This window comes from Cetorhinus maximus, chromosome 2, assembly GCF_964194155.1.
Source record: "Cetorhinus maximus chromosome 2, sCetMax3.hap1.1, whole genome shotgun sequence".
NCBI classification, from domain to species: domain Eukaryota; kingdom Metazoa; phylum Chordata; class Chondrichthyes; order Lamniformes; family Cetorhinidae; genus Cetorhinus; species Cetorhinus maximus.
Window position 1 is genome coordinate 11,155,321 of NC_135880.1, and position 12,805 is coordinate 11,168,125.

The window sequence follows — 12,805 nt, forward strand, 5'->3', positions numbered from 1 at the left end:
CAGAGAAGACTGAGGAGTGACCTGATCGAGGTGTACAAGATTATGATGGGCATGGACAGGGTGGATAGGGAGCAGCTGTTCCCCTTAGTTGAAGGGTCAGTCACGAGGGGGCATAAGTTCAAGGTGAGGGGCAGGAGGTTTAGGGGGGATGTGAGGAAAACCTTATTTACCCAGAGGGTGGTGACGGTCTGGAATGCATTGCCTTGGAGGGTGGTGGAGGCAGGTTGCTTCACATCCTTTAAAAAGTACCTGGATGAGCAGTTGGCACGTCATAACATTCAAGGCTATGGGCCAAGTGCTGGTAAATGGAATTAGGTAGGTAGGTCAGGTGTTTCTCACGTGTCGGTGCAGACCCGATGGGCCGAAGGGCTTCTTCTGCACTGTGATTCTGTGATTGAATTTTACATCCAGTTTCAAAGGGAGAAGAGTGGGTCTAAGACTAGGATCTTAAACTTAAATAAGGGCAACTCTGTGGGGATGAAAGCTGAGCTAGCTCAAGTGAACTGGGAAACTAGGCTAGAGGATGGATCAATAGAGAAGCAGTGGCAGACATTTAAGGGGATATTTCAGAGTATTCAGAACAAGCACATTCTTACTATAAAGAAAAATTCTAAGGGGAGGACCCACCAACCGTGGTTAACTAAAGATGTTAAGGAAAACATCAAACATAAGGAAAAAGCATACAACTCCGCAAAGATGAGTCACAGGACAGATGATTGGACAGAATATAAAGAACAGCAGAGAATGACTAAAAGGTTAATCAGGATAAAGAAATTAGAGTATGAGAGGAAGCTAGCTAGAAATATAAAAACGGATAGCAAGAGTTTCTACAGGTACTTAAAAAGGAAACGAGTAAGTAAAGTGAGTGTTGGTCCTCTTGTAAATAATATGGAAATGGCGGAAGAAATGAATAAATATTTTGCTTCTGTCTTCACTATAGAGGATACAAAAAATATTCCAGTAATAGCTGCAAATCAGGAGGTGAATGGGAGAGAGGAACTTGGTGAAATTGAAATCACTAGGGAAACGGTATTGAGCAAATTGATGGAGCTGCAGGTTGGCAAGTCTCCGGGTCCCGATGGATTACATCCGAGGGTCTTAAAAGAGGTGGCTAATGAGGTAGTCAATGCACTGGTGTTAATTTTCCAAAATTTGCTAGATTCTGGAAACGTTCCATTAGATTGGAAAGTAGCAAATATAACCCCTCTATTCAAGAAGGGAGGGTAGCAGAAAACAGGAAACTATAGGCCAGTTAGCTTGACATCTGGCGTGGGGGAGTTATTAGAATCGATCATTAAGGAGGTTACAGCTGGGCACTTAGAAGAGCTCAAGGCAATTGGGAAGAGTCTGCATGGTTTTGTGAAAGGGGAATCATGTTTAACCAATTTATTGTGTTTTTTTGAAGGAGTAACATGCGCAGTGTATAAAGGGGAGCCTGTAGACATACTGTACTTGGATTTCCAGAAGGCATTTGTTAAGGCGCCACATCAAAGATTATTACGGAAAATAAAAGCGCATGGTGCAGTGGGTAACATATTAGCATGGATAGAAGATTGGCTGGCTGGCAGAAAGAAGAGAGTATGCATAAATGGGTCTTCTTCTGATTGGCAGGATGTGACGAGTAGCGTCCCACAGGGGTCTGTACTGGGGCCTCAATACTTTACGATTTACATCAATGACTTAAATGAGGGGAGTGAAGACATGGTAGCTAAATTTGCAGATGACACAAAGATAGATAGGGCAGTATGTTATGAAGAGGACCTGAGGAGGTTGCAGATGGATATAGATAGGTTGAGTGAGTGGGCAAAGGTCTGGCAAATGGAGTTTTTGTGGGAATAGAGTTAATGTGGGAAAATGTGAAGTTGTTCACTTTGGCAGGAAGAACAAAAAAGCAGAGTATTACCTAAATGAAGAACAGCTGCATAATTCTGAAGTGCAGAGGGATCTAGGTGTTCTAGTACATGAGTCACAAAAAGTTAGCAAGCAGGTACAGCAAGTAATTAAGAAGGCTAATGGAATGCTATACTTTATCACGAGAGGGATTGAACATAAAAGTAAGGATGTTATGCTTCAGTTATACAGGGCATGGGTGAGACCACATCTTGAATACTGTGTGCAGTTTTGGTCTCCTTATTTAAGGATGGATGTAAATGCATTGGAGGTGGTTCAAAGGAGGTTTACTAGATTGACACCTGGAATGAGTGGGTTGTCTTATGAGGAAAGGTTGGCCAGACTGGGCTTGTTTCCACTGAAGTTTAGAACAATGAGGGGTGATTTGATTGAAGTATATAAGATCCTGAATGGCCTTGACAAGGTGGATGTCAAAAGGATGTTTCCTCTTATGAGTGAGTCCAGAACTAGGGGCCACTGTTTTAAAATCAGGCGTTGCCCTTTTAGGACCGAGATGAGGAGAAATTTTTTCCCTCTGGGGGTTGTGCGACTTTGGAATTCTCTGCCTCAGAGGGTGGTGGAGGCGGGATCATTGAATATTTTTAAGGTAGAGGTAGATAGATTCTTGTTAGGCAAGGGAATCAAAGGTTATTGGGGTTATATGGGAATGTGGAAATCGAAACGCAAGATCAGCCATGATCTTATGGAATGGCGGAGCAGGCTCGAGGGGCCGAATGGTCCATTCCTGTTCCTATTTCATATGTTCTTATGTATGTTCTTATGAAGCGCACACACCCACACTCTAAAGGTCATCTTTATTTATTACTAATTTTTCTAAATTATCAATTTATTGCTTTGACTTTTTTTTTGCTCAACAAGTTATTTCTTTTCATACCTTTCTTGAAATTAATGTTTAATGTTGTGACAAACTTCATCTTTCCAAAATTTGCTCATCAGCCGTTTGAGTGAGAAAAAATTTTTGAAATGTGCCCCCCCTCTTTGAAATGTGTGCCCCCCACCCATGAAAAGGTTAGACAAGCCAGCTAGAAATCCTTCCAAAGGCCTGATGGCAGGTGGTAAGAGCAGGAGAGTTTCTTGGTCAGCCATACTGCAGAAGGCAATGGCAAACAACTGCAGTACTTTGCCAAGCATAATCATGGACCAAGCCAATGGAAGTCCATTGTCACTGACACCCTCTTAGGGCATGGTACTTGAAGGAGGAGAAATGACATATCTAACATCCCCACATACTGACTGGAAATGGATGAAACCTGCTTACGTATTAATGCCACATTAGGAATACCTTAGGGATTTTTACTTAGTCTTACTTAGGCTAGAGTGAGCAGACCAGACAACATGTTTACGGAACCCAATGAGTCCATTGCTTCAGAGTATAATTTGGAACCAATCTCAAGGGCACTACAAGTAATGGGTTCGATCAATATTTTGATCAATAAAGAATATTAATCAGAAATCCATGTATCTCCCGTTCCTCGAATCTTTACTGAGAGAAAGGATATACGACAATATCCTTCATAAACTCAATAGACACGAGGTGAGGAAAACCGCCCACAGTGGTGGAGATCTCTGGGTCCAATTTGCCAGTTCCTCCCACGAATGCGACGCTCACCACGTGTCATGTCTCCAGTTACTCATATACTGCATACCATAATATTGTTTTCTGAATTTGATAATATTGCTGAAAAGAGAGACATGTTGCTGAAGCTTTTCATCTTGCACTCATCAGGACAAACGCAAGAGTGCCAAATTTCAAACGATTACAACAATTTATACTGCAGGAGAAAAGGGTGCTGAATGGTTGGCAAGTTGACTCTGGTTGAGGCATTGCCATGGAGAAAGCAGCGGGGAACTATAGGCTTCTCAAGCTTCCAGGTAATTCAAAAATGGCACAAGGCATAAGCATATTCCTTTTGTTTACAGAGAATGGGTCCCTGTATATGAATGTATGTTGTTTTCAGGAAGTGTAAATGAACCATGTTACAAGCTCGACTGATTATCTTAGATTGGTTGTTAGTGTAGCTATTAGCGCACTCAGGATTGTTCAGCATGTGCCTCCCAATCACATCTAACAGTAGACATTTGTTTTGGATTTTTTTCACCATGTTCCTTTGGTTGTTCATAATGGGCAGAGTAGAGACCGTACTCAAACAGCTTGCGCTTACCAGAGCAGGTCCTTGGCTCATTGTCTATAAACGCTTCATTTTAAGCCATTTTCTTGGAAGTTTCTTGTCAGCGGTGATTCACCATTGCCTTCCACTTTTATGGGCAAGGCGAGGAGGCAGGTCTCAAGTCTACCTCAGCCGGAACAGGAATCAAATCTGCACCGTTGGCGTTATTCTGAACCACACACTAACCATCTAGCCAACTGGGCTAACCAGCCCCCACTTTACTACATTAATGGTGCTATATAAAAGCAAGTTGTTGCTGTTATTGTTGTTGAAACAAATCTACTTAATTTGTATTTGGATGAATCTAATCAATAGAAACAGGTTCCACCGAGTCTCCCCAGGGAGTCTGTTCCTAATGCTACATTAGTAAGTAAGCATGTTCCATCTACATCTAGTCAGTATGTGGGTGTGTTTGATATGTCACTATTCAACACAAAATCATTGCGCCCTGTCCAGAAGCATGCATGTGTACTATTCCCTTTTCTCTCTACATTCCTGATTCTTTCCACTCGCACTCTGCCCTAGTATTTCCATAGATTAGGATTAAATTTAACCCCCAGTTTACTCCCTGCCCCATGACTTAAAAGCATCATTCAAAATGAAAATCAGGCAGATTATTTAACTCTTGAAGTGTGGCCACTGTTGTTATATAGGAGACGTGGCAGTCAATTTTCACACCGCATACTCCCATAAACAAAGAAATACCATCCCAGCCCATTAATTCAGGAGAAACCTCTTTAGCCGGGGACTGGTGAGTATGTGAACTCGCTACCACAAGGAGTTGTTGAAGTGAATGGCACAGATACATTTTAAGGGGAAACCAGTTATGTATGTGAGAGAGAAAGTAATAGAAGGATATGCTGATAGGGTTACATAAAGTATGGTGGAAGGAGGCTGGTGTCAAGTATAAAAATGCTGGCTTGGACCAATTGGGCAAAATGGCCCTGTTTCTATGGTGTAAAATTCTATGTTGTTAAACATTTATACACTCATTTTTGCACAGTGTAATTCGTATACAAGATCTTCCGATGGCTGTGTGTGCGATAAGGCACTGCACAAGGACAGTATTGTCACGATAATGTATCACAATGGGAACTCACAGCATGTACACAAGTTGAAACTCTGCTTCCGAATGAGCTCTTACCATTCCTTTGCTGCGGGCTCGAGGAGATTGCAGATCTGCAATGATGGCAGTCGAAAGGCTAACGTTCCCCTTGCTGATCCCGCCGACAGCTCTAGACAGGAGGAAAATCCCGAAGTTCCTGGAGAGAGCCCACAGCGCGTAAGAAACAATCAGCCCAGCCTGGGAAATGGGAAATCCAAAGGGAAAACAGTGAGGGAAGGCCAAACGGCTAATTCCTCATGAGGTTCCTTCCCTGGCCACCAGGTGACCTCTGCCACCAAGAAGGGCAAGAAAACTCATGGGAGGAAGGCTATTAACCTCCAGGCTCCCCTGCAGTTCACACTCCCACGTATCCCCCATTCCTTCCTCGTTACCGAGTCAAGATAATTTAGGGGAAAAAGCTTGGATGTGGGGCTAAATTGGACAGTTCTTTAAAAGAGCCAAATGGGCTGAATGACCTTTTACTAGGCTGTAAAATTCAATGATTCTAAGCTCTTGCATTCCTCTTCCTGGCACCATGATGGGAGCACCATCAGTACAAGGACTGCAGTGGTGCCTGGGAGAAGGCCAAACTAGAATCTTCTTACTTGCATTGGAGGCAGTACAGCAAAAGGTTCACTAAATTGGTCCCTGGGATGAGGTGGGTGCCCTATGATGAGAGGCTGAGTAAATTGGGATTACATTCCCTGGAGTTCAGAAGAATGAGGGGCAATCTCATTGAAAGCAACAAAATTCTGAAGGGGCTTGACAGGGTGGACACTGAGAGATTGTTTCCGCTGGTCGGGAATCTAAAACACAGAGGCACAGCCTCAGGAGCCGGTCGTTTTGGACCGAAATGAGGAGAAATTACTTTATTCAAAGGGTTGGGGAGCAAGTGGGAAAATGGAGTTGAAGCCCAAGATCAGCCATGATTGTATTGAATGGCGGAGCAGGCTCGACAGGCCATGTGGTCTACTCCAGCTTCTATTTCTTGTGTTCTTGTGAACTAAGAAAAGGCAACAAACGTCGGCCTTGCCAGGGATCTCCACATCCCGAGAACAAACATTAAAAAAACTAGTGACAGTTTCACAGAAGAAGAGTCAAATTGAATCCCCATTATCAAAATGGTTATCATAGTGGCTAACACAACCTCAGAACGCCCCCATAGCCGTTAAACTAGAGGAAGAGGTGACCTCATCATGCATGTTTACTGTCTCCTAGAATAATGGAAGAGGGTTCTAATATGAATAAATCAAAGCAGCAAGTACAAAAATATGAAGGGTCACACTTTGGAGTGAGCCTTGATTCAGTAGGTAGCAATCCCACCTCTGAATCAGAAGACAAAGGGCTTGTACCCCATTCCAAACAGACCCAATGAATGGAGGTGACAATTCCTTACTCCAAACACTAGGTGTCATCCAGCAGAATGTTCTTGTCCAAGGGAAGCAGACTGCTCCAGCCTTCCATATCATCATAGCCCAGGCAAGTAGGAGACCAGAGTCCGGTCTCCAAACACTGAGTCAACCTTCAGCAGGATATTCGTTTCTGATTGGGCAGACCATACTTACCGTAGTCAGCATCATCAACAGCCTCCGACCAAAGTAATCGGAGGCGGCGCCAGTCATGGGAGACACAAGGAACTGCAGCACTGAGAACATGGATCCAATGAGCCCTGGATTGATGCAGATACAAGGAAAGGAATGGGCAGAGAGTCAACCTGCTTCAGTGACAGACTCCTGTATCAAACCCTCACACATACTTCAAGTTCTAGTGAACATCAGTTTAATAGACCACTCTCTGCCGAACTGTAGTAACTGAGGAACCTATTTTCAGATTGAATACCTTTAAGGACCCTGTGGGTCAAAACTAGGCCATAAACAGTAACTGTATTCAGCCCCTCGAGCCTGTTCCACTATTCAATGGCTGATGCGCACCTCAGCCCCATTTACCTCCTTGGCTCTTTATGACTTGATATCTGTTGTATGTTGTTCTGGTTGTCTAAGGAAGAGGTTCAGAGGCATAGAGTCTGAACGGTAACTATTTATTATAGAACATAACTATGGACAGATGTACAAGACAGTAGGCTTCTTCAGTCCAAGCCATGAACTATCTCCATTCAGACTACTACTAGTCATGTGACTCCTTTTACGTGATCATGTGGGTGGTACCATTTCCCTAGTCCCACATTAACCCTTTCAGTCCTGAACACCCTAATACTACAATATCCTCACCCAACAAGAATCTACCTATCTAAATCTTGAAATCTCCAATTATTCCCCAGCATCCACAACCTTTTTGGGAGTAGGCAAAAGAGAGAGACAGGTCCAGTTTTCCACTACCCCTTCCATGAAAACCAAATTATTGTCGGTAATGCCTTACAAAACCAATTTGGGAAAGCATTCTTCGACCATTGGCTCTGCTTCAACTGTAGCCCAGTAGTTCATGTTTCAACATCTCCCCATAAGAAGAAATTTCTCCTAACCCCTCTGTTCAGTCTCTCAATGACCATTTTCACACCACCATGCTATGTTACACTATCATACTCTAGACTATGTTACTATAGTATGAATAACACTGTTATAGCAGTATACACACTATGAAACATGACTGTTACAGTACACTAAGTTACACTGCTATGTTTATAATGTAATACCTCATTATACACTATAGCTTCCTTCAACCAAGTAAAATATTCTCACCCCCAAAGAGGACACTGTTATATTTTCTTACACTGGGAACCCCGATCATATCAGCAAACCAGTCCACAGAGTGTTGCAGGGATTGATAAACATCATCCTGTTGATAAAAGGCATATAGTCAAAGTCGATTGAGGAATAATCTACATATTTAAAATCTTACATCAGTGTTCCTTCCACTTTATCTAAAGAAAAAAAATTGCACGACATATTTTTGCTATTCTTTTCTGTCAACTTGTTCCCTCCATCCACATTTATAATGGAAACTGCCTATGTAAACTTGTCATGCTGAAGTTACACACTCCACCCAGTGGTGGCGTTGAACACCTCAGTCTTGCATTTCCATTGTCTCCGCCAGGAAAAAGAAACTCCAACTGACTCTACTCCTGCATCCCAAATTTGCCATTTAATGATAAATAGTTTCAAATCTAAGCATTTATTTTAAAATAAAGGTACCGTGTATGACCTTAAAAAGGCAACTGGATTATGTCTGAATGCTCCTGTCTGTTTAAGCCTAGCCCTCTAACCATGTTTCAATTGAAAAATGCACTTGATCTTGAACTATCATATGGAACACAACAGGAATTGGATGAGTAATACATACAACCAGCAGTAACCATGTATTCTGAGCTTACACAATGGCTCGATAAGTTTATCCACTGATAAAGAAAGAACATATATTTATATATCACCTTTCGCAACCTCAGGACATCCCAAAGTGCTTTTGAGCCAATGAAGTACTTCCAAAGTTTGGCCACTGTTGTAAAGAATTAGCCAACTTTGCACAAGATCCCACAAACGGCAATGTGATAATGACCAGATCATCTGTTTTTAGTGATGTTAGTTAAGGGATGAGCATTGACCAGGACAATGGGGATAACTCCCCTACCCTTCTTTGAATAGTACCATGGGATCTTTCCCTCAGATCATTCCTTCAGTGATAATTCCTCAGTGATGGGCAAAAAAATGCTGGCCTTGCAGTGACACCCACATCCCACAAAACAATAAAAATGAAAAAAATAACTATGTAACTTTGGTGGGGGAGGGTGTTGGGGGTGGTGGTACAACAAAGAGTTACCAAAATTACACCAGGACTTAATAAATTAAATTATGAGTTTGGAAGATTGAGGAGTGATCTAATTGAAGTGTTCAAATCCAAGAATACAAGAAATAGGAGGCCCATCGAGCCTGCTCTGCCATTCAATATAATCATGACTAACCTTGGGCTTCAGCTCCACTTTCCATCAGCTCCCCATATCCCTTAATTCCCTGACAGACCACAAATCTGTCTATCCCAGCCTTAAATGCATTCATGGATGGATCCACAACCCTCTGGGGTAGAGAATTCCAGAGATTCACAACCCTTTGAGCGATGTAATTTCTTCTCAACTCAGTCCTAAATGATCAGCCTCTTATCCTGGGGCGACATCCTCAAATAAATAAATGTTAAAATGACTTGTAGATAAGTAGTGCAGTGAGGGGATTTCAGAATGAGGAGGACCCTTAAAGCTAGAGCAAGGCTGTCCAAAGGTGTGGTCAGGAAGCACTTTTTCTCACAAGGGGAGTGGGAATTGTTGTAAGCTTGTATGTTGTCTCACGAGGAGGGTCTAGAGGTTTGTATGGTTGAACAATAACTTTATTGATAACTCATAACTATATACATGTAGGGCAGGATTTTGCCCTTGGCAGGGGCGCTCAGTTGGGGTGGGCCGGGACGGTCGGGAAGCCGACTGCCGCCCGCGATCGGCTCCACACCGCGACTTTACGAGGGCGGGCTAATTAAGGCCCGCCCAGCGTGATACGTGAGGGGCAGCATTCTGCGCAGCCTGTGCGGGCGGGGTAGGAGGGCAAGCAGGCCTAGCACGCAATTCGAGAGTGTACAAGAAAGAGCGCTTCAATCTCTCCCTGAGGCAGCTCTGTGCCCTTAGGGAGATGAAGCGCTGTTTTAAAAAAAAGGAAATAAAAATGTCATAAAACGTGTCTCCTCAGGGACATGTTTTTAATTCAAGTGTTAAATTTTTATTTTATTTTGGATTTGCTTTTGGAAACCTCATTCTGCCCCCGGATGAGGCTTCTGAAAAAATGTAAAGGCCGCAGTGAAAAATTCAGTCCGATTGTTAACTTAATAATTGCCTGAATAGGCCTTTCAATTGTCAGCGGACATGCTTCCTACTCCAGCGCACGGAGTCATATAAAGCTGCTAGAAAAAGTAGCAAGCCTGAGGATTGGGAGCAGTTTAGAATTCAGCAAAGGAGGATCAAGAGATTGATTAAGAGGGGAAAAAATAAAGCATGAGAGTAAACTTGCAAAGAACATCAAAGTGGACTGTAAAAGCTTCTATAAGTATGTAGGAAGAAAAAGATTAGTAAAGACAAATGTAGGACCCTTACAGTCTGAAACAGGATAATTTATAATAGAGAACCAGGAAATAACAAAGCAATTAAACAACTACTTCAGTCTGACTTCATGGAGGAAGACACAAATAACTTCCCAGAAATACTAAGGAACCAAGGGTCCAGTGAGAAGGAGGAATTGAAGGAAATTAGTATTACTAAAAGAATGGTGCTGAAGAATTTAATGGGACTGAAAGCCAAATCGGGCCCCAGGGCCCGATAATCTACATCCCAGGGAGCTGGCCATGGAAATAGTCCATGTGTTTGTCATCTTCAAAAATTCTGTAGATTCTGGGATAGTCCCAGCAGGTTGGAGGGTGGCAAATGTAACCCCACTATTTAAAAAAGGGAGGGAGAAAACAGCAAATTACAGACCAGTTAGTCTAACATCAGTATTAGGGAAAATGCTAGAGCCTGTCATAAAGGATGTGATAACAGGACACTTAGAAAATATCAACGGGATTAGACAAAGTCAATGTGGATTTATGAAAGAGAAATCATGTTTGACAAACCTGCTGGAATTATTTGAGGACATAACTAGCAGAATAGATAAAGGAGAAATAGTGGATGTGGTGGTGTATTTGGATTTTCAGAAAGCTTTTGATATAGTCCCACATAAGAAGTTAGTGCGTAAAATAAAAGCACATGGGATTGGGAGTAATATATTGGATGGATTAAGAATTGGTTAGCAGACAGGAAACAGTAGGAATAAATGGGTCTTTTTTGGAGTGGCAGGCGGTGACTAGTGGGGTACCACAGGGATCAGTGCTTGGGCCACAGATATTCACAATATATATCAATGATTTGGACGAGGAAACCAAATATAATATTTCCAAGTTTGCTGATGACACAAAACTTGGTGGTAATGTGAGCAATGGGGAGGGTGTTAAGAGACTTCAAGGCAATTTAGACAGGTTGAGTGAGTGGGGAAATACATGGCAGATGCAACATAATGTGGATAAGTGTGAAGTTATCCATTTTGGTAGGAAAAACAGAATGGCAGAGTATTATTTAAATGGTGATAGATATGGGAATGTTGATGTGCAAAGGGACCTGGATGTCCTTGTACACCAATCACTGAAAGCAAGCATGTAGGTGCAGCAAGCAGTAGAGCGGCAAATGGTATGTTGGCCTTCATTGCGAGAGGACTCAAGTACAGGAGCAAGGATGTCTTACTGCAGCTGCACAGGGCCCTAGTGAGAACACAACTGGAGAATTGTGTGCAGTTTTGGTCTCCTTACCTAAGAAAGGATACACTTGCCATAGAGGGAGTGCAGCGAAGGTTCACCAGACAGATTCCTGGGATGGCAGGATTGTCACATGAGGAGAGATTGGGCCGACTAGGCCTGTATTCACTGGAGTCTAGAAGAATGAGAGGAGATCTCATTGAAACATATAAAATTCTGACAAGGATGGACAGACTGGTTGCAGGGATGATATTTCCTCTGGCTGGGGGCTCTAGAACAAGGGGTTACAGTCTTGGGATACAGGGTAGACCATTTAGGACTGAGATGAGGAGAAACGTCTTTACTCAGAGGTTGGTGAACCTGTGGAATTCTCTACTACAGAAGGTTATGGAGGCCAAAGTCACTGACTATATTTAAGAAGGAAACAGATTTCTGGACTCTAAAGACATCAAGGGGCGTGGAAAGAGAGTGGGAGTACGGTGTTGAGATAGAGGATCAGCCATGATCATATTGAATGGCGGAGCAGGCTCGAAGGGCCGAATGACCTACTCCTGCTTCTATTTTCTATGTTTCTATGTTACCCTGTCTAAACTGCAAGGAAGAAAGAACTTAGCCTGTTTACATGGCATTTTCCAGTTACTGCTAATTACAGACAAGATTAGAATTTAAGAGCAAAATTTAAGAAAAAAATTAAGACTTAAAACTCCCCTCTCACCAAACTCCAACTCTTCACTCAGTTAGCTCAGTTGCACTCCATTTTGGGGCTGAATGTCCTCATCCTTTACCTATAAAAGGAGCTTTCCTCAATATCTAGCCTTGCCGGTATCTCTGCAGGAAGTGCTTGATGCTGACAGTGTGTAGCTGAAATAAAATATGTTCCATTTCCCCAGCACTGCCACCCCTGACCTGATCAACATAAAATTCACAAACAAAATGCGTTGAAGAGCAGACCTGCTGTGAGCACCAGGATATCTCAGTCAGCCGTGCTGCTTCACAAAGGTCATCGTACAGCACAGAAAACAAAGGGCAGCCATTATATTGTTCTTTAATTATACACCCCCGTCATTATCTTGGCAAGGATACAGGCTGCTTGTCTCTTCCCAGACACTGTTCCCAACCCTAGCTTGTCACGAGTATGACTCAGCTGCTTTCTGGCAAGATTTCCATAACACTCCCAGAGTTTGCAGGGAGGTCACTCCAAACGGCTAGCGAAAGGGGATTTGAATTTCGTCACTGGGGGAGCCAAACTCAAATGTAAAAGCCTCAAAAAATGTAGAGACTGCACAGATGTCGGCAGGGCTGCGCATAAATTTAGTGAAACCCAGGGTGAACCCAAGATTGAAATTTG

At 42.8% G+C, this 12,805-nt stretch overlaps 1 protein-coding gene across 1 annotated transcript in view; it reads right to left on the reverse strand.

Moving 5' to 3' along the window:
- Positions 1–12,805, reverse strand: part of slc75a1 (solute carrier family 75 member 1) — a 57,548-nt gene that overhangs the window by 27,027 nt on the left and 17,716 nt on the right. Inside the window, exons 3-5 of the mRNA XM_078561150.1 lie at positions 7,881–7,977; positions 6,750–6,853; positions 5,224–5,382 (exon numbers count right to left, since the gene is read on the reverse strand). Of these exons, the coding sequence (XP_078417276.1) occupies positions 5,224–5,382; positions 6,750–6,853; positions 7,881–7,977 (360 nt within the window). The remainder of the gene's footprint in view (positions 1–5,223; positions 5,383–6,749; positions 6,854–7,880; positions 7,978–12,805) is intronic.